Consider the following 27264-nt stretch of genomic DNA (forward strand, 5'->3'; position numbering starts at 1 on the left):
GCTCGCAAAACACAGAACTTCGATTTTATTCTCAGGGAAGACAATTTTCCTGTGCCTTCCCGACACCATGCCATTTTTGTGTGGCCTTGTCAGGAATCAGGAAAGCCTTGTGTGCAAAACCTACAGGCAGCCCCGCTGATGTCGGGGGTCACCATAATAAACAATAGAGGAAATTTGTTTTTCCTAATGCACACCATTTTTGCCTGCTGCTGTGCCTCACGTGATCACTTCTGCTAAGGCAGGATTGAGTGGATGAATTTTCTTCCAGCATTCCTTTCAAGCTACAAAAACTGATTCAAGTCAAAGGATTCCCTGCCGGGGAGAGATAAGTGCATGGAGGAGTCTCTGAAAGCCACACGCAGCACAGACCAGCCATTGTAGCCATAGAGTCTGGAGCGGTCAGGCACGCTGTCCTTTACGCTGTCCATTCATTTTGTCATGGGTGCAGCAGACTTCCTTCGAGGCACTGGCACAGCAGCAGCCTGAAATGTCTCATCCTCCACACGTCCAATGGTGGGAGGAACCAAGGAGGTGAGTGCATGCAAGAAGGTGATGTTGGAATGAGTAACCACAAGAAAGGGTATACAGGAAAAGGTTAACTTGCTTGAACAATACTCAAGAGGCAATGTTGGAGGAGGCTGCGTCTGTCCCGCAGAAGTGCTGGCTGAACTTTGTGTCCTGCTGCAACAAAACCTGCAGCCAAAGGGATGGCAGGAGCATTCCCTTCCAGTGGCATTGAAGGTGACTGCGACCCTCCATTTTCTTGCACGTGAGTCACTCCAAGATTGCGCAGACGACGTCTGTGAAATTTGACTGGGAGCAGCACAAAGGTGCATCCATCAGTCTCTAATGTCCTTTTTTCCGGCGTGGGGCAGTTTATCTGGTTTGAGACAGATGTTGTAACGCAGACATGGAGGGTGACAGAAGCTGCCTCGGTTCCAAGCTTCCCCCAAGTGCTGGATGTGGTTGATGGAACCATCAATTCACCAGACACGTGTTTCCGATATGAATCTAGGCTTTAATCGACTTACTTCAGAGCTAGCCTGGTACCCGTTGATGAACTCGTACTGAACTCAGGCTGATTCTGGACAAGGGTATTTATACAGTGGCCCCAGGGGGAGGAGTCATGGGCGGAGCCAAGGGTGGTCCCCAGTACAAGTTCCTGAGTACTCCCAGAGCTACTCCCCCTAAGTGGTAGGATAGCGCCACAGCGCTTTACAAAGACAGTGTGAATGATCACATATGCACATATATTACATTCACCACATTCACCCCCTGCAAAAAAATCAAGTCCAGCGTGGGTGGTGGCCTACAACCTCCGGGTGCGCGGAACTGGTGGAGCGAGCTCGTGGGCCCGGGAGCGCGAGGGGGCGGCAGCATGGGGTGTAGGGTGAGAGGTCCTTCTGTGGGGGTAGAGGGGGCGCTGGATCCAGCGGGTGCCAGATCCCGGAGGGAAACCGTGTCCTGGCGGCCGTCAGGGAACTCGACGAATGCGTACTGGGGGTTGGAGTGGAGCAGGCGCACCTTTTCAACAAGGGGGTCGGTTTTGTGCGCCCTGACGTGTTTCCTCAGAAGTACGGGGCCCGGCGTCCTCAGCCATGCCGGAAGTGAGACCCCCGTGGTAGTGCCCCTGGAAAAAATGAAGAGCCTCTCGTGAGGGGTCTGATTGGTCGCTGTGCACAAAGGGGACATAATAGCGTGGAGTGCGTCTGGGAGGACTTCCTGCCACTGGGAGACTTGGAGCTTTCTAGACCGGAGGGTCAGTAGGACGGTCTTCCAGACCCTCGCGTTCTCCCTCTCCACCTGCCCGTTCCCCCTGGGGTTATAGCTGGTAGTCCTGCACGAGGCAATGCCCTTGTCGAGCAGGTACTGACGCAGCTCGTCGCTCATGAAGGACGAACCCCGGTCGCTGTGTACGTAGCTGGGGAACCCAAACAGGCTGAAGATGCTACGCAGGGCCCTAATGACTGTGTTGGAGGTCATGTTGGGGCACAGGATAGCGAATGGGAAATGGGAGAACTCGTCTACGACGTTTAAAAAGTAAACGTTCTTGTCAGTTTAGGGGAGTGACCCTTTGAAATCAATCGCGAGGCGTTCAAAGGGCCTAGAAGCCTTGACCAGGTGGGCCCAGTCTGGTCTATAGAAGTGCGGTTTGCACTCCGCACAGATCGGGCAGTCCCTGGTGACCGCTTTTACCTTCTCGTTGGAGAAAGGCAGGTTTCGGGCCCTGATGTAGTGGGCGAGCCGGGTGACCCCCGGGTGGCAGAGGTCATTGTGGATGACTTTTAATTGGTCGATCTGCACGCTGGCGCATGTCCCGCGGGATAGGGCATCCGGAGGCTCGTTGAGCTTCCCGGGTCGATATTTAATATCGTAATTGTAGATGGAGAGTTCGATCCTCCACCTCAGAATTTTGTCGTTTTTAATTTTGCCTCTTTGCGAGTTGTCGAACATGAAGGCAACCGATCTTTGGTCGGTGATGAGGGTGAACCTCCTACCTGCGAGGTAGTGCCTCCAGTGATGGATAGCCTCCACAATAGCTTGTGCTTCTTTCTTGACTGAAGAGTGTCGGAGTTCTGAAGCGGAGAGGGTACGGGAGAAAATGCAACTGGTCTCCCTGCCTGATTTAACGTGGCTGCAAGAGCTACCTCCCGCATGACTGCTTTGGCGATGTCCTCCTTGATGCCATCGAAGGCCTGGCGTGCCTCGGCTGACAGGGGAAATCGTGTGGCCCTAAAGAGTGGGCGGGCTTTGTCCGCATATTGAGGGACCCACAAGGCGTAGTAGGAAAAGAAGCCCAAGCACCGTTTGAGGGCCTTGGGGCAATACGGTCCGGGTCTGGGCCCAGGACTCCGTTTTCCACGACATAGCCGAGGATGGGTAGTCTGGTTGTGCGGAAAACGCATTTCTCCTTGTTGTACGTGAGATTCAGTTTCTGTGCCGTCTGGAGAAAACGGTGGAGGTTGGCGTCGTGGTCCTGCTGGTCATAGCCGCAGATGGTGACATTGTCCAAGTACGGAAACGTGGCCCGCAGCCCGTACTGGTCCACCATTCGGTCCATTGCTTGTTGGAACACCGAGACCCCATTGGTGACGCTGAAAGGGACCCGGATGAAATGGAAGAGGTGGCCATCGGCCCCGGATGCCGTGTAGTGGCGGTCCTCCGGGCGGATTGGGAGCTGGTGGTATGCAGATGTCAGATCCACCGTGGAAAAGAGCCGGTACTGGGCGATCTGGTTTACCATGTCTGCAATCCTGGGGAGGGGATACGCGTCGAGGAGCGTAAATCTATTTATGGTCTGACTATAGTCGACCACCATACAGAATTTTTCCCCGGTCTTAACGACCACCACATGAGCTCTCCAGGGACTATTGCTGGCCTCTATAACCCCCTCACTGAGTAGCCTTCGGACCTCTGCTCTGACAAATACCCTATCCTGCAGGCTATACCGCCTGCTACGAGTGGCTACGGGTTTACAGTCCTTTGTGAGATTGGCGAAGAGAGGAGGGGGGGGTTCGCAGCGTAGCGAGGCTGCAGATCGTGAGTGGGGGCAGGGGCCCTCCGAAGCTGAGGGTGAGGCTCTTGAGGTTGCATTGGAAGTCTAGGCCTAATAAGAGTGGCGCGCAGAGTTCAGGCAAAACGTAGAGTTTAAATTTCGAGTAGCTAGCGTCTCGGATTGTGAGTGTCGCGGCGGTGCGCCCCTGGATCTGGACCGAGTGGGAGCCTGAAGCGAGCGAGATAGTTTGCTGCACGGGGAAAACGGGGAGCGAACAGCGTCTTACCAGGTCTGGATGTATGAAGCTCTCAGTACTCCCGGAGTCGAAGAGGCATGGCGTTTTGTACCCGTTGATATGGACCTCTGCCATCGAGTTTTGTAGATTCTTTGGTCGTGATTGGTCCAGGGTGACCACGCTGAGTTGCGGGTAGTCGGCGGCTCGATCAGCTGTGCTGGAGTGGCCCCGTGATGACTGCCCTCTGAGTTCATAGTCGAATTTGAATTCTTCCACAGAGTTGTCCGAGTGCGGATATGCCGATCGGGCCCGTCGATCGCATGTGGCGGGCGGCGAGGAAGATGGCGTCCAAGATGGCGGCCCCCATGAGTCGCACGTGGCCGGCCGCGTGGTGGAGGTTTTCCAAGATGGCGGCCCCCATGGATCGCATGTGGCTGGAGGGGGCGGAGTCGGGGCATAGGCCGCAGCGTTTCGGGCACCGCAGGCCTGCGAGTGAGGGGAGCGATTACTTCGAGTCGCTGGGGAGTTGGAAGCTGGGGCTCTTTTAGCGAGGCACACTCTTGCGTAATGGCCTTTTCGCCCGCAGCTGCTGCAGGTCGCGTTGTGGGCCGGGCAGTGCTGCCGTGGGTGCTGGTTCTGACTGCAGAAACTGCAGGCTGGAGCACCGTAGTGGCTGGCTGGAGCAGCATAGTGGCTGGCTGGGGCAGCATGGTGGCTGGGCGGCCACGTAGCACAGGCCTGGGGGAGTCGCTGGTTGGGGGCCCATGATGGGGTCGCGGGGTCCGCGGGGAACGAGTTAAGGCTGCGGAGGGAGACCTCCATCATGGTAGCAGCTTCAACAGTCGTTTCTAAGTCCTGGGCCCCCTTTTCCAGCTGTCGTTGGCGCACATAGTTAGACCTGAGGCCCGCAACAAAAACATCGCGTACCGCCCATTCCCTGTGTTCAGCCGCAGACACCGCTTGATAATTACAGTCATTGGACAAATTATTGAGTTCCCTTAGAAATTCGGCGAGTGGGAGACTTCCGGTGTGCAGCATGACGTGAGTGAGCACACAGTGGCAGCTCCTGCCCAAGGTTACAGAAAAGAGCTCTTTTTTGGGCGGCACGGGTTGGAATTTCGATGAAAAGCCGTTGGTGAATGTTCAAGGAGTACTTTCCCCCAGGAATAGTATGTTTCTGGGTTATCAGACCCTCAGAAACAGTGCAAGATTGGGCGGAAGCAGCAGCAAACAAGAGCCTCTACAAGCAGGCAGGCGGGGGAAGGGCCAGCTCAGATTTCTCAAGCTGACTTGAGGGCCTTTATGAGAGCTGAATTCTAGCAGCAGTCGACGCTGTCCCGACGAATCCCAGTGGGGGAAGGTGTCTAGAGGAGCATTCCCCATAATTTATGGTGCTCACCTGGAGTGGGGCAAAGGAAAAAGCTGCAGCAGCTCCCCAAGAAAAGCAGGGGAAGAAAGACAAAATGGCGGCCGGCGGAACACCCGAGGACTGGTGGAAGTGGGCGCAGGAGCAGCAAGCCTCTCTTCTGCGCTGTTTTGCGGAGCTGAAGGCTGAGTTGCTGGACTCCCTGAATGCGACTACAAACAAGCTGCTTGGGACCCAGGCGGCACAGGAGGTGTCGATTCGGGAGTTGCAGCAGCAGGCCGCTGAGAGGGAGGAGGAGGCCGTGGTCCTCGTGGGGAAAGTGGAGTTGCACAAGGCACTTCACAAAAAGTGGCAAGACCGCTTGGAGGAGCTGGACGTTTGCACGAGGCGAAAGAATTTGAGGATCCTGGGCCTGGCGGAGGGGCTGGAGGGGTCGGATCTCCCGGCGTATGTGACCACGATGTTGAGCTCGTTGATGGGAGCGGGGTCCTTCCATTTGCCCCTGGAGCTTGAGGGAGCTCACAGAGTGCTGGCCAGGAGGCCTAAGGCAAATGAAACCCGCGGGCGGTGCTGGTGCGGTTCCATCGGTTTAGTGACCGGGAGTGTGTGCTGCGCTGGGCCAAGAAAGAGAGGAGCAGCAAGTGGGAGAATTCGGTGGTGCGAATCTACCAGGACTGGGGTGCGGAGGTGGCAAAGCGGCGGGCCGGGTTCAACCGGACGAAGGCGGTGCTGCATGCCAAGCAGGTCAGATTTGGAATGCTGCAGCCTGCGCGTCTGTGGGTGACATATAAGGACCGGCACCACTACTTCGAGTCCCCGGAGGAGGCGTGGGCCTTTGTACAGGCGGAGAAGCTGGACTCAAACTAGGGTCTGGGGACACACTATGGCCGTTGCTGTTTTCGCTGTTGCTGTTCTTCAATTTTGACAGGTGTTATTTTTATGCTGGTTTTCTTTTTGCTCTGTTTCCGGGTGGGTTTGTCTGTTGGGTATGGGTGTGGGGTATGTGGGGAACGTTGGGGGTATGTGCTTTATATGTTCTCTTCTGTACGGGGCTTGGGTTGGGGTGAAACTGGATTTTGTGGAGCTGTGTCAGAAGGGTGGTGTGTGGCAGTGTGAAAGCGCGGGCTTTCCTCTGGATGTCCGTGCTGCGGGGCAGGGGGCGGCGGAGCTGGAGGTGGGGGCGTGGCCTTCACTGGTTTTCTTTCCCCCGCTGAAGCGGTGTCAAGGAGGTGTGGCAAGAGGGGGATGACCCCATGCCGGGAGGAGATGGGTTTTGGCGGGAGCTGCCGGGTCAGCAGAAGTCAGCTGACTCACGGAAGTACCATGGAGGGTGCGTCGCGGCTAGGAGGGGTCCTAGCCTGGGGGGGTGGGGGGGGGTGGGGGGGATACCGGGTTGCTGCTGGAATGGCCAGGAAGGAGCTGGTGTGGGCCGGGGGGTAGAGGAGAGGCGTTATCACCATGGGGAACGGGTCAGGCGGGGCGAGCTGGCCTGGGGCGAGCAGTCGATAAGCTATGGCTAGCCGGCGGGGGAGGGGGGCGGGTTGTCCTCTGATCCGGCTGATTACCTGTAACGTGAGGGGGCTGAATGGGCCGGTTAAGAGAACTAGGGTATTTTCTCATCTGAAGGGGTTGAAGGCGGACGTGGCTATGCTCCAGGAGACCCACTTGAAGGTGGCGGACCAGGTTCGTCTGAGGAAGGGGTGGGTGGGGCAGGTTTTTCACTCAGGATTGAATGCGAAGAACCGGGGGGTGGCGATTCTGGTGGGGAAGAGGGTGGCGTTCGAGGCGGCTGAGGTGGTGTCAGACAAGGAGGGCAGATATATTATGGTGAAGGGTAGGCTGCAAGGAGAGAAGGTGGTGCTGGTAAATGTATATGCCCCGAATTGGGATGATGCCGGCTTCATGAGGCGCTTGTTGGGACCTGGAGGCGGGGGGCCTGATCATGGGGGGAGACTTTAACACAGTGCTGGATCCCCCACTGGACCGGTCCAGTTCAAGGACGGGTAGGAGACCGGCGGCGGCCAAAGTGCTGAGAGGGTTTATGAACCAGATGGGAGGGGTGGATCCCTGGAGGTTTGGGAGGCCGAGAGCGCGGGAGTTTTCCTTTTTCTCCCATGTCCATAGGGTTTATTCCCGAATAGATTTTTTCGTCCTGAGCAGGGGATTGATCCCGAAGGTGCAGGATGCAGAATATTCGGCCATAGCGATTTCAGACCATGCTCCGCACTGGGTTGATCTGGAGATGGGGGAGGCGCGGGACCAGCGCCCGCTCTGGCGCCTGGATGTGGGGATGCTGGCGGAGGAGGAGGTGTGTAAGAGGGTTCGGAGAAGCATTGAGGGGTATCTGGATACCAATGATACGGGGGAGGTCCGGGTGGGGATGGTCTGGGAGGCTCTGAAAGCAGTGATCCGGGGGGAGCTGATCTCCATCCGGGCCCACAGGGAAAGGAGGGAGAGGAAGGAGAGGGAGAGACTGGTGGGAGAGCTTCTGGAGGTGGACAGGAGATATGCGGAGGCACCGGAGGAGGGGTTGCTGGGGGAACGGCGTAGTTTGCAGGCCAAATTTGACTTGTTGGCCACCAGAAAGGCGGAGACACAGTGGAGGAGGTCGCAGGGCGCGGTATATGAGTATGGGGAGAAGGCGAGCAGGATGTTGGCGCATCAGCTCCGCAGGCGAGATGCGGGTAGGGAAATTGGTGGAGTGAGGGATAGGGGTGGGAATGTAGTGCAGAAGGGGACAGAAGTAAATGGGGTCTTTAGGGACTTCTACGAGGAACTGTACCGGTCAGAACCTCCGATGGGGAGAGGGGGGATGGAGAGCTTCATGAACAGGCTATGTTTCCCAAGGGTTCAAGAGGAGCTGGTAGAGGGGCTGGGGGCGCCGATAGAGTTGGAGGAGCTAGTCAGGGGGATTGGACAAATGCAGTCAGGTAAGGCGCCGGGGCCGGATGGGTTCCCGGTGGAATTTTATAAAAAGTATGCGGATCTGGTGGGCCCCGTGTTGGTGCGAGCCTTCAATGAGGCATGGGAGGGGGGGGGCTTTGCCCCCGACGATGTCGCGGGCACTGATCTCTCTGATCCTGAAGCGGGATAAGGACCCCTTGCAGTGTGGATCATACAGGCCTATCTCGCTCCTCAATGTTGACGCTAAGTTGCTGGCGAAGATCCTGGCCACCAGGATAGAGGACTGTGTGCCAGGGGTGATACACGAGGATCAGACAGGATTTGTCAAGGGACGGCAGCTCAACACGAATGTGCGGAGACTGCTAAACGTTATTATGATGCCGGCAGTGGAGGGGGAGGCGGAGATAGTGGTGGCGCTGGATGCGGAGAAAGCGTTTGATAGAGTTGAGTGGGGGTACCTGTGGGAGGTGCTGGAGCGGTTCGGATTCGGGGAGGGATTCATCAAATGGGTGAGGCTGCTCAACGCGGCTCCGATGGCAAGTGTAGTTACCAATGGAAGGAGATCAGAGTACTTTAGGCTCTACCGTGGGACCAGGCAGGGGTGCCCCCTGTCCCCCTTGCTCTTTGCACTGGCGATTGAACCTTTGGCTATGGCGTTGAGGGAGTCAGGGAGATGGAGGGGTCTGGTGCGGGGTGGGGAGGAACATCGTGTATCACTGTATGCAGACGACCTGCTGTTGTATGTGGCGGATCCAGAAGGGGGAATGCCGGGGATGATGGAGCTGTTAGCGGAATTTGGGGGCTTCTCGGGCTATAAGTTAAATTTAGGCAAGAGTGAGGTATTTGTAGTACACCCGGGTGATCAGGAGGAGGGAATTGGGAGACTCCCATTTAAGAGGGCAGTGAAGAGTTTCAGATACCTGGGGGTGCAGGTGGCCAGGAGTTGGGGGACTCTCCATAAGCTTAATTTTACCAGGCTGGTGGAGCAGATGGAGGAGGAATTTAAAAGGTGGGACATGGTACCGCTATCGTTGGCGGGTAGAGTGCAGTCCGTCAAAATGACGGTTCTCCCGAGGTTCTTGTTCCTTTTTCAGTGTTTGCCCATCTTTATCCCTAGGGCCTTTTTTAGAAGGGTGACTAGTAGCATCATGAGCTTTGTTTGGGCGCATGGGACCCCGAGGGTGAAGAGGGTCTTCTTGGAGCGGGGTAGAGATGGGGGGGGGGGGGCTGGCGTTACCCAATCTCTCGGGGTATTATTGGACGGCCAATGTGTCGATGGTGCGCAAGTGGGTAATGGAGGAGGAGGGGGCAGCATGGAAACGGATGGAGAGGGCGTCCTGTGGAGATACAAGCCTGGGGGCCCTGGTAACGGCGCCGTGGCCGCTCCCTCCTACGAGGTATACCACGAGTCCGGTGGTGGCGGCTACCCTCAAGATTTGGGGGCAGTGGAGGCGACATAGGGGAGAAGTGGGGGGCTCGATGGAGGCTCCGTTAAGGGGGAACCATAGGTTCGTCCCGGGGAACATTGATGGGGGATTTCAGGGTTGGCACAGAGCGGGCATCAGACAGTTGAGGGACCTGTTTATTGATGGGAGGTTTGCGAGCCTGGGGGAGTTGGAGGAGAAATTTGTGCTCCCCCGGGGAACATGTTCAGGTATCTGCAGGTAAAGGCATTTGCTAGGCGGCAGGTGGAGGGATTCCCTTCGCTTACCGCGAGGGGGGTGAGTGACAGGGTGCTTTCGGGGGTTTGGGTCGGAGAGGGGAAGATATCTGATATCTACAAGGTTATGCAGTAGGCGGAGGAGGCGTCAGTAGAGGAGCTGAAAGCTAAGTGGGAGGGGGAACTGGGGGAACAGATCGAAGACGGGACATGGGCTGATGCCCTGGAGAGGGTTAATTCTTCCTCCTCGTGTGCGCGGCTTAGCCTCATCCAATTCAAGGTGCTGCACCGGGCCCACATGACTGGGACAAGGATGAGTAGGTTCTTTGGGGGTGAAGACAGGTATGTCAGGTGTATGGGGAGTCCAGCGAACCATGCCCATATGTTCTGGGCATGCCCGGCACTGGAGGAGTTCTGGAAGGGGGTAGCGAGGACGGTGTCGAGGGTGGTGGGATCCAGGGTCAAGCCAGGATGGGGACTCGCGAATTTTGGGGTTGGGATGGAGCCGGGAGTGCAGGAGGCGAAAGAGGCCGGTGTGCTGGCCTTTGCGTCTCTAGTAGCCCGGCGAAGGATCTTGCTACAATGGAAGGATGCGAGGCCCCCAAGCGTGGAGACCTGGATCAATGACATGGCGGGTTTCATTAAGCCAGAGAAGGTCAAATTCGCCCTGAGAGGGTCGGTACAAGGGTTCTTTAGGCGGTGGCAACCTTTTCTCGACTTTCTGGCTCAACGATAGGGTACAGGGACAGTAGCAGCAGCAACCCGGGGGGGAGGGGGGGAAGGGGGAGGGACAAGGGGGGGGGGGGGGCGGACAATGACTATGTTTGTTTATTTAATTTTAATTTATTTTTAAGTTCTTTTGTTGTTCATTGGGGTTGGGGGGGTGGGGGGATGTGATACATACGGTTCTCGGGTGTTACAGGTATTATGGGTTATTTTGTTACATTTCATTGTTTGTCGTTATGTTTTATATTTTCTGTAAAAAATTCCAATAAAAATTATATTTAAAAAAAAGAAATTCGGCGAGTGATTCTGTAGGCCGCTGGCGGCGAGTCGTGAACACATGGCGAGCGTAAACTTCATTAATGGGCCTTACATAAATTTTATCGAGAACTGCTAGCGCCGTAGTATATGAACTGGCCAAGTTTGGTTGCGTAGAGATTCTGTGGCTCACTCTCGCGTGCAGTAGACTTAGCTTCTAATCCTCTCTCATTTTGTCTGTGCTCGCTTCTGCCAGGTAGGCCTTGAAGCACCGCATCCAGTGGGAGAAGATTTCTTTAGCCTCTGCATCCTGCAGGTCGAGTTCCAGGCTTGAGGGCCGATTCCATAATCGATCTTTACTGTTCTTAAGTCGATTAAATTGATGGAACCATCAATTCACCAGACACGTGTTTCCGATATGAATCTAGGCTTTAATCGACTTACTTCAGAGCCAGCCTGTTACCCGTTGATGAACTCGTAGTGAACTCAGGCTGACTCTGGACAAGGGTATTTAATACAGCGACACTAGGGGGAGGAGTCGTGGGCGGAGCCAAGGGTGGAGCCCAGTACAAGTTCCTGAGTACTCCCAGAGCTACTCCCCCTAGTGGTAGGATAGCACCACAGCGCTTTACAAAGACAGTGTGAATTATCATATATACACATATATTACATTCACCACAGTGGTAAACTGCATGCACGTAGTGATAAGGGCACCCATGCAGAGTTCAGCGTGGTACATTAACTGAAAGGTGTACCACACCTTAAATGTCCAACACCTCTGTGACTATCGCAAGAGGTTTCTGCATGTGTGTGCTGACTACCCTGGTAGTTACCACGATTCAGTCATCCTAAGGGAATCGAGGCGGGTACGAATCCTCCCACCGGCGACCTCAGCTGCACAAATGGATACTTGGGGATAAACAGTGCTTCTCAGATCCTTCTACCAACAACAAACCCCGTCACAGAAAAGAGGAGCCATCTTCACACAAGGACACTAATTGAAAAGGCTACTGGCCTACTAAAGCGATTCAGGTCTATCTATGGTTCGGGGTGGGGGCATTAAAGGAGACACCACACACAGTATCCAGAATCATTGCAGTCTACTGTGGTTTGGTACTGGACCCTGAGGAGGCTGAGGAAAGGAATCTCTCCTTAGAAGAGGACCAGCAGGAGAAGGAGGATGAGGAAAAATTCCAGGTGAAGGAGGAGAATGAGGAGGAAGGCCAAGGTGAAGGGCCTCAGAGACAAAGTGGGTGATGTCGCCAAAGAGGTTTTGAGGACTCCTTGTAGGACGCCATTTTGGCCAGAGACCTTCCGATACAGTGGTGTCTCACATGATGGGAACCTTCCGTGAGTGTGAAGGGTGACCTGGAAGATAGTGACGAGCATTTGAGTCACCATGAGAAGGGATTTGAAAGCACCCTGCAAGATAACACGTCTGAGGATTGACGAAAATCAACTGGATGCAGTGCTGAGGTGGCGGTGTGCTAAAAGACTTCTGTCTGCTTGGAAAATATAATGTAACTAGTTAACATTCTGCACAGATATAGATAAAGGTTTTTTAAAAAATTTGCACATGTCTGCTAACTAGGATGACTGAATCATGGTAACTACCAGGGTAGTCAGCACAACACATGCAAAAACCTCTTGCTAACTTACTCAACACAACTTAATTTGTCTAAACAACAACGTAATTAGTGATGTAACCGATGTGGTGTTCCCTGTTCTTGGACACTCCTTTTACTGTGAAAAGCCCCTAGTCACCCCACTCTGGCGCCTGTTCGGGTAGACTGAGGGATCAGTGCTAGATTTCCCCACTCCATGTGACAGGCATTTATTGGGTTGGGGAGCGCATGAAGAGCAGCGATGACAAAATTACCAGCATCATGATGAGTCCCATGTCATAATAGTAATCTTTATTGTCACAAGTAGGATTAACTTAAAACTACATATATTGCATTTTATTTTCATTTCATTTCAATAGATTTTGCCTTTATGAAATGTGCTTGATAATTATTTTCTTGCTCGGGGACCAGATGAAGCAAGGCCAGCTGTGTCTTGTATCATTTTTGTTTGTGATGACACATGTGTGCAAGAGATGTAATGTGATGGTGTGTTCTTGTGGGACTTCAATCATTGCCGCAAATATTTGTAGACACTTGGAAAAGTAAGTGGTACTTAAAAGTATGACTTCCAGGCTGTCAGACCTGCTGAGGTCGTCCAGTACTGGGATTAGGTCCTCCTTGTCCTCAGTTTTCACCCACTAGCCTCCGCATTCAAAGATTCATTCTCCTCCAGTTCTGCCAACACCAACATGATGCCACCACCAAACTTCCCCTCACTCCCCCTGCCAGCATTTTGCAGGGTCCATTCACTCTGGGATACCCTGGTCCACTCCTCCATCAGCCCCAGCAACTCACCTTCTTCCTGTAGCACCTCCCCATGCAATCGCAGAAGGTGTAACACCTGCCCCTTTACCTCCTGCCTGCTCACCCTCCCAAGGCCTAAATACTCAGTTCAAGTGAGGTGCGTTTCACATAAACCTCCTTCAATCTGGTCTATTGCATTTGCTGCTCCCAATGCAGTCTACTCTACATTGGAGAGAGTAAACGCAGACTGCATGACCACTTTGCAGACACCTCCAGTCCATCCGCAAGCAGGACCCAGACCTTCCTCTCGCTTGCCATTTCAATTCACCACATGTTCTCACGGCCACATGTCCGTGGCCTGCTGCAGTGTACCAGTGAAGCCCTGCGGAAACTGGAGGAACAGCACGTCACCTTCTGATTAGGCACGTTACATCCTTCCGGACTTAACATTGAGTTCAACAACTTCAGACTGTGAATTCTCTCCTCTCTCTTCTCTCCATTTTTGTTTCTCTCAATTTAGTTTACTTTCTTCCATTGATCTGTTTTCCCCTCACCATTGTCTCCCCCCCCCCCCCCCCCCCATCCCACTTGGCCGGCTGTTCCTAGTTGTCCTTTGACACACTGTTCACTTTTGTTTGCCATTCGCACATTCTTATCTCTTTATGTGCCTCTATCAGCTCCCCCTTCTTCCAGGCCCATGGGACTAACCCCTGCCTCCCTCCTTACGCCCCCAATTTAGTCCATTTGAGTTGCCCTTCAGTGTAGACTTGACTGCACGCTCCCAACCTTGCTGGGATCTTGATTTTATGAGACCCATGAGTCAAGGAGTAACCCTGCTGCTGTGTGGGCTTCACCACAGAGAGGAGAGCATACCTGAGAATGGTTCTCATCCAGTTGCCTCATGATTATTAGGTTGTCCTTTTAGTCGACCAATTGTGCTCGCCATTAATTCCATGCACCCAAAAAGATCCCCCTTACACATTAGGTATTCACATACAGAGCAACTATGTTGCAAAGAGGAACCTTGAGAATATAATGCATGTAACTTTCCAGATTTGCTCCTCCATCTCCTTGTCTCTCCCAGTCACCCACCAACTTCTCTCTAACATCCTTGTCCCACCCAAAAAAAACATTTATCTCCCCTGTTATACTTGAATCTCCACGCCGTTAGATTTGCACCTATAGACATCACCATCCACATGACTTCTCGACCCTCGCCCGTTATTCAAGCCCCTTGCTTTGTCTGTTTCCATGAATCCTGCCACAAGATCATCCGCTATCCGACCATGACCCCAACCATCACCCCTGCCACCCTACTGCATCCCTCTCACCCTGACTGTCCCCTCTGCAGTCCAGTACCTTCAGTTCAATCCCAGTTCCTCCCTACTATAGACAGCACTGACCCCACCCTCTGGGACCATCTGTCTCCCACCATCCTTGCCCGGGGCCCTCACCTTTGCTCCCCACCTATTCACAGGACCCCACAACCAAGATGCAACCCACTTCCCTTGCTTCCACATCCCTGCACCTTTGCCTTCACTCCCTTGCCCCAGACTCCCTCCCTCCCTTGGCCAGAAACCCTGCCTCATATCCCTGAGACCATGCAATCACCACCTCGTTAAAAGAGGGGTAAAAAGAGGCCACGCACTCCAACTGCAGCAAGCTGACTACCTCACCTGCTACATGTCACTCATAGGTCATCATAAATCTGAAGGCACACATTGCTTGTGTGTCAATAACTTAATTAGGAATGGGAACGTAATTCTGGAGATCTGACCTTTTAGTGAGCACACATGACCTGCAGATGCATGGAAATGAGTTTCTTGGCGTTTATCTTTGAGAAATGCAACACACCTCTCTCCAAGTGTTGCTGCCAGACCTGCTGTGTATAGCCAAGATTTTTCGTTTTTATTACACTGTTTGATATACTTTTAATATCTGGGTATAATGCTGGGTATATTTTCTATCTTTTCTAGGAGTCCAGTTGGCCTTTACTGTTTGGACTAAATGCAGTTCCAGCTGTATTGCAACTTGTTGTTCTGCCCTTTCTTCCTGAAAGCCCTTGGTACTTGCTGTTTGAAAAGAATGATGTTACTCGAGCCAAGAAAGGTAAATCCATACCTAACGAAGTTTAATTCTGACAAAGCATGTTCACAACAACTAGGGTGAAGAGCCACGAAGTGCTCTTGTCAGCTATCAGTAATTTAGTCAAAATAAATTGTTTCTGGCATATTTTAATGATTCATCATGACGTATCTGACCAATTATATGCTATGTTTTACTTCCAAAGGTACTTTACATGAGTTGACAGATATCAGGAACATAAAGTACTGAGTTCTGATTAATAAGATGGCTTCTAGTGCTTAAGGACGTTGTACAGAATCTCAAAGGGCTAATTTCAATATCATTTTCTGGGGGAGGGGAGAGGGAACAATTTGTTAGAACCTTGTGTTCTTTAAACTTGTCCGCATGGGCTAAAAGTGAGGTGAATTAATCTCAGAGCAGCAGTCTACAGCAGGATGTCAAACCCAAGAGGAATTGAGTAGCCTGGTATATTACTGCAAGTTAGGACAGGCTTGATGTATGTTTAATATCCGTTTGGATACGGGTATGATATAATGCAGTGTTTTTAAAACTTTTTTTCCTGGGACCCACTTTTACCAACCGGTGGATCTTCGGGATCATGCCGGCCAACGTTCCCGACCCATGGCGGCTGACGTCAGTGACCCACGCCGGCTGATCTTCGTGACAGACCATTATTGCTCACCTTTAATGTGACAGGTGAGCCTACTTGGTCCTCACAATCTCACTTGTTTGGTCCTCACGATCTCACTTGCTTCGTCATTCAATGCTAGATTTCTGCTAAGGACTTCAGCTGACGATTTGAGTTCTCGTTGCATCCTTTGAAAAATATCAAGAGGTTTGTCCTCGAACTCGACATGTCTTTGAAGATTTGAGGGCTTTGAACTTTCATTTGCCAGTACTTCCCTGCATATAACACGCATGGGCCTTGCATCCTGATTTGCATTTATTGGCACAATAAAGCCATGCTGCAAGACATCATTTTTATACTGCTTTGTCCCTGAATTCAGTTTCTTCTCAATGAGTTGTTTATGAGAGGCGCTGGGGCTGTGGAGACAGTTCACACCAGCACTGCTTTGTCTTGCCGTGGACTCTCCTGTGAAGCTCTCTCCAGCAGATTCAGTTGAGAGATCCTGTCCTGTTTGTGTCATGGCCCTCTCTTCCTTCTTACAAAATAATCCATCTTCATTTCTTCACAGTCTTGTTGCTTGCTTGCTGGCAGCTGCAACATGGAGTAATCTCTCCTCCATGATTTTGCGCAAAAAGCACAGGCGTACAGGGTGCGTGGTGTCAGTGTACGTGCTGAGTGTGTGACCTTCCCTCTGCTGCTGCCTCTGGCAGAAAGACTCTATCGTTCATATTTAAAGGCCAGTCGCGGTCGGCACTCTTTTTTTTCACTTTGAAACGTCATTTCCAATACCTGGGGGTGGATTCTCCATTCTGGAGACATTCCCCACACCGCCATGAAAAACGGTGGCTTTCCACGACGGAAAGATCGTCGTGAAACAGTCACCGATTCTCCGTTCGGGGGGGGGAGGGGGGGGGGGGGGGCTGCTAGCAGCTAGTCATCATAGAGCTCCCAGCTCCAGCTGCTGATGTGGCCTGGAGAATTGCAGCGGTCGCACCCTGCTTTATTGCCCGCAAAATGGTCCCCCTTTTCGGCTGGCTCACACGCCCTGGACCGTCCCACCACAGCACCCAGCCCCAAATATGTCCACCCCTGCCCGCAGATCGTCCCTCCCCTGACTGTGGCTGGACTGAGTTCGCAGCCGCCACGGTGAGTTCCCGACAGGTAAGACTACACATGCCCCGCACCGTCGGAAACTCGGCCAGTCGGGGACGGAGCATCAGGGGGTGGGCCTCAGCCAACGTACGGAGGCCGTGGATACAGCGTGCGAGTACGCCGCTTTTCAAGGGGCGGAGTATCGCGATTTTGGCATCATCGGAGATTCTCCGCCCCGTCGCCGAATGCGATTTCGGCGTCTCAGATCGGAGAATCCAGCCCCTTGTTTTTCCAAGTTTATGACTTTTTATACTGAAAATTAAACAATTTCAGTTGAACATGCACATCCTTGCATTAACACGCACACTTGGTTTTAAATATATACCCATTTCTTTAAACAGGTGTGGAAAAAAGTACAATGTTCTTTTAACTTTACAAACAATAATTTAGACGACATGAAGTAACTTGTCAAACACACACAATGTCACAATATTTCTTTTGGTTCTACTGCAAAGTCATCTCCTTCTCCATTTTTATCAAAAGCAGTGACTTCCTGCTTTTCAGTGAGTGACTGTGTAGTGTTCCAGTGTTGACATGTGTCAGCCATATTGACTGACCTCGTTTGATCAATATTCCTGGCTGACAAATCTGGCCTGACTTCCCTCTCACTGTCTGGTAGCTGCATCCACCCCAATCACAGACTGCTGACCACTTCCTGACCAGTACTTCACATTGTGGGAATGCAAGCGGACGTTGCGCCGGCCGTTGAACAGCTTGACCACTGAGCTGCAGATTGCGTGCTGCCGATCGTTGGCGGGGGACGAGCCGAGCAGTACGCAGAGAATGAGCACCAGAGCGGAGCTCCAAGCTGGGGCCACCACCATTAGCATCCATGTGGAGGACTGTCAGCCCCTGTCCTCAGCACACGCGGTGAGCAGCATACAGCCCATCCTTGCCCCGCCCACCCCCTCAAACGGCATAACTAATCGGGAACTGCCCGCAGACGACAAACTTAACAACTGATGGCGGCCATTGGGAACTTCTTCCCGCGATCGGGAACGCCAGAACCGATCGCTCCACGAACCTTCCAACGCGACCCACCCGTGGGTTGTGACCCTGAGTTTAGAAAACACTGATATAATGGATACTACATAGCCTGAACTTCCTGCTACTTTCTCCCCATTTTGAATGAAGTGGAAGTTTAAAAGTATACAATTTGAGCTGGAAGCACAGGAAAGAATGCATAGAGTTCAAAATTTGAAAGGAAGAGTAGAATTGAAGAGTGTGAAGTTGAGAGGTAAGGAAGGAAAGACAGGAAAACAAAGGGGAAAAATTGAGTTTTGGACAAAATCATTGAATATCAAGCCATTGTTCTACTCGCAAATGCGTGGGCTCTTGAGTTGGACTCTCCTACTTCGCTCCTTCTGACGATCTTCTCAAAGCATTTATGGTTTTCACGTTGGGGAAATTTCCACTGCAGCAATTTGTATAAAAATGTTCAGTTTGATAGACCTGGAGTGAACCCGCCATTGTAGCAGGACCTCTGACTGACACAAGCTTCTGCCACTGATGTTGAATGATCTTCCATCTTCAGGAGACTTTTCGGCTTGAAATTCCTCGGAGTGACACTCCACGTCCAATTTCTTAATTTGTTTCTCATCTAATTTTGGCCGACTTTGCGACTCAGGCCGGTGAAGTGTAATGTATCCCCGGAGCCCAGTGTCAAAATTCATCAGAGTCAAAGTGAGGGAGGCTGCATCCCTTTTTTATAGCACTGGTTGCAGAAGCATGCCATTCGGCCCATCGAGTATGCTCCGTCATGCAATTAGATCATGACTGGTTTGATGTGATAATCCGCAACTCCACTTTCCGCCCTACCCCCATAACCCTTGATTCCTTTACTGATTAAAAATCCGCCTATCCTTAAATATACTTAATGACCCAGCCTCTACATCCCCTGTGGTAAGGAATTCCCCAGATTCGCTCTCCTTTGAGAGAAGAAATTCCTCCTCATCTCTATCTTAAGTGGACAATTTCTTATTCTGAGATTATGCCCTCTGATCCTAAGTTGCAGGGTAGTTGGATGAATCCTGTGGAGGTGATAGTCAGGGGCTAAGACAACTGTGGAATTTGGGAGGTGGGGAAGTCCTGCGTGAGGGGCTTTGTCAGACACTGCGGGGAGTCCCCCCCCGGCGTTGAGTGTGTGGAGGGAGTCCCTTGTGAGTAGTTGGGATTGGGGGGGGGGATGGTCAGGGAGTGGGGGAATCACCTGGGGTGGGGGGGGGCTAGGTGGTTGAGGAGAGGTGGGTGAGTCCTCTTCGGGGTTGGTTGGGGTTGTGGAGAGTCCCCTTGGGAGTGGGGTTACATGAGGAGCCCCATATGGGGGTCTGAGGTGTAGGGGAGTCCAAATGGGGGGCTTGATCTGAGTCTGTACAACAGTTACCGAGAAACTAGAAGTGGTTTTAATCTTTCTAACGTTTTCTGAGTTATTATTGGTGTAACCCAGTCGGAACCATCTGAAGTTTGAAATTTAAATTGCATTTGCGGATTGTTCATAACACAGGACAATTGGCCGGGGGGGGGGGTTGTACTTCTGGGCAATTGCCTCGCAAATCTTACCTGGCAATGTCTAAAGGGGATTCCCCAGTGCATGATTGAGGTAGTCCCCACACATGATTGTGGGGACTTCGAAAGTTACGGCCCAACAATTTTAGCAGTTTCCGACAACATTGCCCACAACCGCCAAGCTGTTGGTTAAACACTAACACTGGGAAACTCCTTGGAGATGGCTGTGCCGTAAGTGTGGTGGAAAGATCATATGTGCACAAACTGAATGCTTATGGCGGGCAATGTTTGGCTATTTGTCGTCAGATCTGACTGGACCTCATAAAGCACTACCTGCTACTGCTCTTCTCTTCCAAATAACTAATCTGGATCAGCCTGGAATTCAAAGAAAAGTATGATTGATTCCATCTGAATTTTGTATTTTATTCATCCAAATTTCCAGTTCAAATATCACAATGATACCTAGTGCCAGAGATGAGCAGGGGGTCCCTTGTGCTCACTGTTACCATGGCAATACATCAATTGGCTTATTTCCCATCATTTACAAATAGCCTATCCATTGTTGGGGGGGAAGGGGGATTAATGTTTACCACTTTCCTCTCTCAGTAGGAAATAGATGGAATATAAAGAGTGGGATATGAAAGCTAAAACATGTCTGCAGCAATTTCCTGCTTTTCAAAATTTCATTAGCATAACCAGCCAAGCATGAGCGGGAAATCTGAACAGTCAAGTTTGATGGCGCATATGTTGTCTCCACTGAAACAAAGAGAGCTTTCTGTGCAGAAAGGATTCATGCTTCAGTGTTACTTCGATTAGATGAGAGGGAAACATTATGGGTGGAGAGTGCAGCGAAAGATTTAGAAAAGGATTGAGATGAATTGCATAACTGGACATTCACATGGCAAATCAAATTTAGCACCAATAGACATAAACTGTTTCACATAGATCAACATGTACAGGTCATAAAATGTAATTGCATTAGTGTATGGAGTCTTAGAGAGGGACCTGGGTGTGCAGCTTGCTGCATCCGCTATAACTTTATGGTTATAATTTGATCATTGTCAAAGTATTGTGCCTTCCACTGTAAAAGATAAAGAGGAGGGACGTAGTGACATTCAATTTTCTGGTCATGGTGAAGACACTTAGGGGAGAAAAAAACTGGAATGTGACAGGCTACACTGTGATCTATGCCATGTTATACATGACGATCATAAGATATAGGAGCAGAAGTAGGCCAGGCAGCCCCTCAAGCCTGTTCTCATTCAAATAAATCATGACTCATCTGGTTGTAGCCTTTACTCGATTTTCCTGCCCCGTCCCCTCTCCATAACCCTTGACTTCCTTCTAAGTTAACAATCTGTTGAACTCCTTGAACATGTTCTTTTTAAAAAAAAAACATTTTGGGGTGATCTCTACCACTGTATATATGTGTGTCATACATCCCCTAATGCAAGCACACACATATACAGTGGTAGAGATCACCACACATTTTATTAAGGCATTTATGGTTTTATAACAATAAATGAAACAAATACAAAAGTAAACATAGTTCAGTGCGTAGCCCAGCCCTCCATCTCCCACTGTTCCCGCCTACTCTAAACATAAAATAGCCTAGCTCCCCCCTACACCCCCTTACCCCCCCACTATTGAATCAGCTGACAGTTATGTTTTCTACGAAGAAGTCGATAAATGGCTGACACCTCCGAATGAACCCTAACGTTGATCCTCTCAGGGCGAACTTAATTTTCTCAAGTCTGAGAAACCCAGCCATGTCACTAACCCAAACCCCTGATTTCAGGGGCTTCGAGTCCCTCCACGCTAGTAATATCTGTCTCCGGGCTACCAAGAAGGCAAAGGCCAAAACGTCAGCCTCTCTCGCCCCCTGGACTCCCGGTTCTTCCGACACTCCAAAAATCACGACCTGTGGACTCGGCGCCAATCTCGTTTTTAGCACTGTGGACACGACATCTGCAAATCCCTGCCAGAATCCCCTAAGCTTCAGGCATTCCCAAAACATGTGGACATGATTTGCGGGCCCTCCCGCACACCTCACACACCTGTCCTCCACCCCAAAAAACCTGCTTGTCAAAGCCACTGTCATGTGTGCCCGGTGAACCACCTTGAATTGTATCAGGCTGAGCCTGGCAGGACGTGTTGACTCTGCTCAGAGCACCCTCACACAGACTTCTACTTCCCCACCCAGCTCATTGTCCCATTTATGCTTAATCTCCCCTATCTGGGTTTCCTCCCACTCCATAAATTCTTTATAGATTTCCGAAACCTTCCCCTCCCCACTCCCATTCTAGGAACTACCTTGCCCTGTATCCCCTGTGGCTGCAGGAGCGGAAAGGTTGAAACCTGCCTTTGAACAAAATCCCTTATCTGCAGATATCGAAACCCATTCCCTCTCAGCAATTCGAACTTCTCCTCCAAATCCTCTAAACATGGAAAGCTCCCATCAATAAATAGATCCCCGAGCCTCTCAATCCCTGCTCTCTGCCACCTCCGAAATCCCCCATCCTTCCTTGGGGAGCCCACACCGACGCTCCCTCCACTCCCATGTGCATCCGCCACTGCCCCCAAACCTGTGGTTGCCCCAAATTCTCAGAGCCGCCACTACCACTGGGCTTGTGGAGTACCGGGCCAGCGAGAACGGCAGAGGAGCTGTTACCAATGTGCCCAAACTTGTGCCCTTAAATGAGGCTGCCTCCACCTGCTCCACTCCAACCCCTTTCCCACTACCCACTTCCTAATCATGGCTATATTTGCCACCCAGTAATAGTTCCTAAAGTTCGGCAGTGCCAGCCCACTCCCCCGCTTGGCTCCGCTGTAACAGCACTTTCTTTACTCGCGGGGTTTTACCCCCCCGCCCCCCCTCAGAATTTTAGCTGTTTCAGTAAGATCACCTCTTATTCTTTTAAACTCCAATGAGTGCAGGCACGTTTGTCTCACGCACTGTTCGTATACAAACAGCTGATGATTGGGCTTTACCTTCATATCAGATACACATTCCCAATCTCTGAGGAACCAACATCATTTCAGGGACCTACAACAATCAGTCAGCAGAGAAGAAAGATGACAGGAAACCTCAATAGAAAAATGCGCAAATATTGATTGCCAAAGGTTTGCATGTCTTCTTAGTTGTTGTCATAATATACATCTATGTATATAATGGAGTGCAGACAGGCAGTGATTGACACACAGGATGACCAGTAAGTACACAGAACAGAGCAGCCAATCACCAGACAGGACACTACCACTATAAAGCCAGAGGGCACCAGTTTTCCCGCTCTCTCAGGATCCAGCCTCTGAGACAGTCAGAGCTCGTGAGATAGCCAGTTCAAACACCATGTGGTAGCTAGTAAGTTTGGTCAGGCTAGTATTGGTCTCCAGTCAAGTCAGCACAGTGTCAACCCACAGTTGAACATGTATAGTAGTTAAGACGTTAAATAAAATCGTGTTGCATCTTATCAAGTGTTGGAGGTCTGTCTCTCGCTACACTGCATCAAGTGCAGTCCACATCGACCCAGCCTGCCCAACACATCAGTTATGTCTTTTTACTGCTTGTTCTTATCACCATGGTTACCCCTTGAGCTCAGAGCATTTATCGCACATAAACCCAGCCTATTTAGTATTACCTAAGTGTCAGGAGGCTGTGAGGCTGGTGGCTAATCTTCCGCACTATGCAACTCTGTTCCCAATCGGATAGATTGCACCTTTGTGACTTGAATGATTTGCTTCATGTCTCCTTCATGCCCAATGTTTTCCAGGCTTTGGTGAAACTTTTTTCTTTACTGGCACTGGATGTAGCTGTGCTGATACAGGCACAACTCTCTCAAGGCACGATCCAAATGCCACGCTGCACCCGAAAAGCAGCACACTGCGATGCAGCATGTCCTTTGAAAGCCAGGAGACCCTACACCCGGGATCTACCCAGCTTGCAGTGCTTCACGGAATTCAATGCGATCTCGCGAGATGCTGCGATGTGAATCCCACCCACTTTTTGGCAAGTCTCCATATTAGAGCGAGGCTGAAAGGCTCACTCTAATGTGAAGATTCCCGAGGTACCTGAGGCCGCACCTAGTCCCGTTTCCTGCACTGAGGAGTTACGCTTGCCTGTCCCGATCACTTGAAATCCTGCAGGACCATTAAATTCCCAATGCAGGTAATTTTATGAACCCATAATCTCACTGGGCAGAGATAGTCATTGATGGTCACAAAATCATTGTCAGCCTTTATCCTGATACATGCCAGTGGTGGGCAAAGCCCTGTGTCGGGAGCATGGCTTGTAAAATTGTTCCTAATATGGCTTCCTGCTGTGAGGAATTTTATGCCAGTAGTACAGTTTTAGAAAATTACTCCTCAGATTGATCCATAATATAGAATTGCAAATGAGAGCTCTTTTAATATCCCAGAGTCCCAGATGATTTAATTGCCAATTTTTGAAAATTTCATATGAACCAATCTCTGAGATCACATTGTAATTCATAGCACCATAGATCAGTTAACAGCATTTGAATGTTAATTCTTACACTATCTTTCATACACAATTTTCTTTCTGCTAATTTACTGGAAATTTGACCTGATTTATTTACAAAGAAGCTATTACTTTGTTGGAATAGCAGGGAAGAATTTCATAGCTGCATGTTGTGCATTTAGATGCTGTTATTCCATTTAAATTCAAATTATCCCTTACCCTGATTCAGAAAATTCTTCTCTCTCCATTTAAAAAATAAGTGCAGTAAAGTTACCGTAGTCCCAGATGGCCATAGGCTGGATTCCCCTTTGAGGGGGCGAGCTGATTGATGGTGATTTAACCTGAGGACCACCACATCTCAGGCGAGGGCCGAGGTTGAGAAGGTGGGCCTTATGAATAACCTCAGCTGGTACGGGATTTGAGCCCGTGATGTTGGTCTCACTCTGCATTCAAAATCTCCATCTAACTGTGTGTTGTCTCATATCTATTGTAACAAAAAAGGTTGACCCCCATGTTCCACACGCTGATGCCTTGTGATATTTTAAGGGATGTCAAGTAATTTTCCGAAACATACATTATCCTTGCTATCGTATCTTAGGTGCTGTAATTACTCAATGTAATAGGGGGACCCTGCCCAGAGACCCCTGTAATAGGAGGGCCGCCCCCCAGGATCCCCCTCCACAGACCCCTCCCACACACAGTCCCCCACATTCCAAGCACTAATTGCATTCCAATCATTCACTGCACTTACCTCTCTTTGATGTGGTCAATGCTTGCTTACAAACATTGGGGTTTCACCACTTAAGCCACTGATCTGTGAAGGGATATGAATGGATCAAAGCTACAGATGGTTTATAAAAGCTGCCAATCACAGACCACTACTCGAAAGCTATGAATGGTTTGCAGTTAATGGATCTGTGGGAATCAGACACAGGCCACAGTGCTCCCCTTCCAGGGATGGACATAGGGAGCTCCAAGCAGTGCTTCCCACTGCCCCTGTATGGACTGCTCTCTAGCTCCCAGACTGAGGTTCCTTTTCGGGGGGGGGGGGGGATGTTCTGTGTGTGGGAGGGATTCTGTGGAGGGGGTTCCTTTTGGCAGAGGGTCCCTGTGTGGGATTCCCCTTATTACAGGGGTCCCTCTGCAGTCTCACTATTACAGGAGTCCCTGGGAGGGTCCCGTTACTGTCTGTGTGGAGTCTGCACATTCTCCCTGTGTCTTCATGGGTTTCCTCCGGGTGCTCCGGTTTCCTCTCACAAGTCCCAAAAGACGTGCTGTTAGGTGAATTGGATGTTCTTAATTCTCTCTCTATGTACCCAAACAGGCGCTGGAGTGTGGTGATTAGGGGCTTTTCACAGTAACTTCATTGCAGTGTTAATGTAAGCCTACTTGTGACAATAACGATTATCATTATTATTACCCCTCAGACCTGTTGGAGGGACCTAGAGCCCTCCCACACCCCACCTCATAAGGGCAGGGCAGCCCTGGGCCCAATTCCCAGCACAGGCAAAATGCCACCTTAGCGCCACTAAAATGTCACCCTGCAGTGTCCAGGTGGCATCAACATTGCCAAGATGCCACCCTGCCCAGAGACCGATCACCCAGGGAGATCCCCCAAGTGCCACTCCGCCATTTGAGATCAGTGTTAAACGGTGCCCGGTTGGGGTTGCTTCAGCGAGGCCATTCAATCCTGGGGCTGCTTTGCTCTGGAGCAGACATATTTAAATGTGCCTAACTGCCCACTTAAATATGCAAATTTAAGTCCCGCCTTTAGATCTCGTGAGATTTACCAGCCGTGTCGCCTGCGGAGTCTACCCTTCCTTGTGGAAACACAAAAGGCACAAGAACGAATATCACAAAGCAATGCGATGTACTCAAAGAAATGGCTCGACTTGGAAGGGTAAACCTACAAAACAATGCCTGCAAAAACAAAGGAGATCAGTTGCAGACATAGCATGGAGCAGTGAGATCAGCAGCAAACGGAGTAGTGTGACTTTAAATTCAGCAAAACAGTGGGCCTAACCTGATCAGATACTGTCTTACGCTTCAACAGAGGATGACAGTATTTGGTATTTTCATTTCATTTTGAATATTCATTCTGAACTGGAAGGAATTTATTCTCGAACAATGCTGAGCATCAGGCACTGGCAATTCTGAACCTGTCTAGGAGTTCAGGCTTTGAAATTGGCCTTTGGTGGAAGTGTGAAATGGGCAATAACAAATGGACAGCCCATTTGCTTTTCCGTTGACTTCAAATGAAAAACAAAATGTGGTGGAGTGAAAAAAGGACCATCACCTGATTTGTATTTTGGCTGAACATTAATTTCCCCTCACAAATCTCAAAACCATTCTATGTGTGATGGCAGAGGATGGTCCAGTGATTAAATATCATCACAATTAACTATAGTGTCTGAAAACAAGTGGCACAGATCAACATCTGCCTTCAGTTTATACCCTGTGTTATACATTAATTCCAGTGAGTCCAAGCGGCTTACCATTTTCCTGTCCTGAATGAATGATAAACTGGCAAGTATATAAGATAAAGATACAATCTCTAAGACGTGCATAATTCTCTTTCTATAATATAAACACTGCCCGGTTATCCAGTTTCTGTTCCCCTCCCAACCCAACATGGGGGGTGGATAGGTGACAATGCGGTGGGAGCTGAAGAATAGATTTTACTGGAGTGAATTGATGGCAGCGCCATGACCTCCTGCCCATCATGATAGGTCATCATTCCCGCTGGAGGTCGAGGCATAGGATGCAGATGGAGGCATAACTGGAATTGTCCCCCATGTCCAATTAACCCAGTAGGTGCAAATGGACCAATAGGTGTTTGGGGAGTGGGAATGGGGAGGGGTGTACAGCTTAGCGCGGGAATGGGAGGGTTGTGCAGGTGTAAACGGGCAAGGTGGGTGTGTAGGTCCGAGCGGGCATACGGATGTGCAGGCGTGAGTGCATATGGGGATGTGTAGGTGTGAGCGGGCAAGGAGGGTGTGCAAGTGTGAATGGGTGTGCAGGTGTGAGTGGATATGCGGGTGTGCAGGTGTGAGCGGGTATGCGGATGTGCAGGTGTGAGCGGACATGGGGGTGTGTAGGTGTGAGCGGACATGGGGGTGTGTAGGTGTGAGCGGACATGGGGGTGTTTAGGTGTGAGTGGACATGGGGGTGTGTAGGTGTGAGCAGACATGGGGGTGTATAGGTGTGAGTGGATATGGGAGTGTGTAGGTGTGAGCAGACATGGGGATGTATAGGTGTGAGTGGACAAGGGGATGTGCAGGTGTAAGCAGATATGGGGGTGTGCAGGTGTGAGCGGGCAAAGGGGTGTGCAGGTGTGAGCGGACATGGGGGCTGTGAAGATGTGAGCGGACATGGGGGTGTGCAGGTGTGAGCGGACATGGGGGCT

General features: G+C 50.8%; 1 protein-coding gene across 7 annotated transcripts in view; it reads left to right on the top strand.

The window, feature by feature from the left end:
- slc2a9l2 (solute carrier family 2 member 9, like 2) overlaps positions 1-27264 on the top strand; it is a 630183-nt gene that overhangs the window by 331015 nt on the left and 271904 nt on the right. For all 7 annotated transcript variants that reach the window (XM_038792065.1, XM_038792062.1, XM_038792063.1 and 4 more), the window contains one exon: positions 14988-15120. In XM_038792065.1, coding sequence (XP_038647993.1) covers positions 14988-15120 — 133 coding nt within the window. The remainder of the gene's footprint in view (positions 1-14987; positions 15121-27264) is intronic.

The sequence above is a fragment of the Scyliorhinus canicula genome, chromosome 3, assembly GCF_902713615.1.
Source record: "Scyliorhinus canicula chromosome 3, sScyCan1.1, whole genome shotgun sequence".
NCBI lineage: Eukaryota > Metazoa > Chordata > Chondrichthyes > Carcharhiniformes > Scyliorhinidae > Scyliorhinus > Scyliorhinus canicula.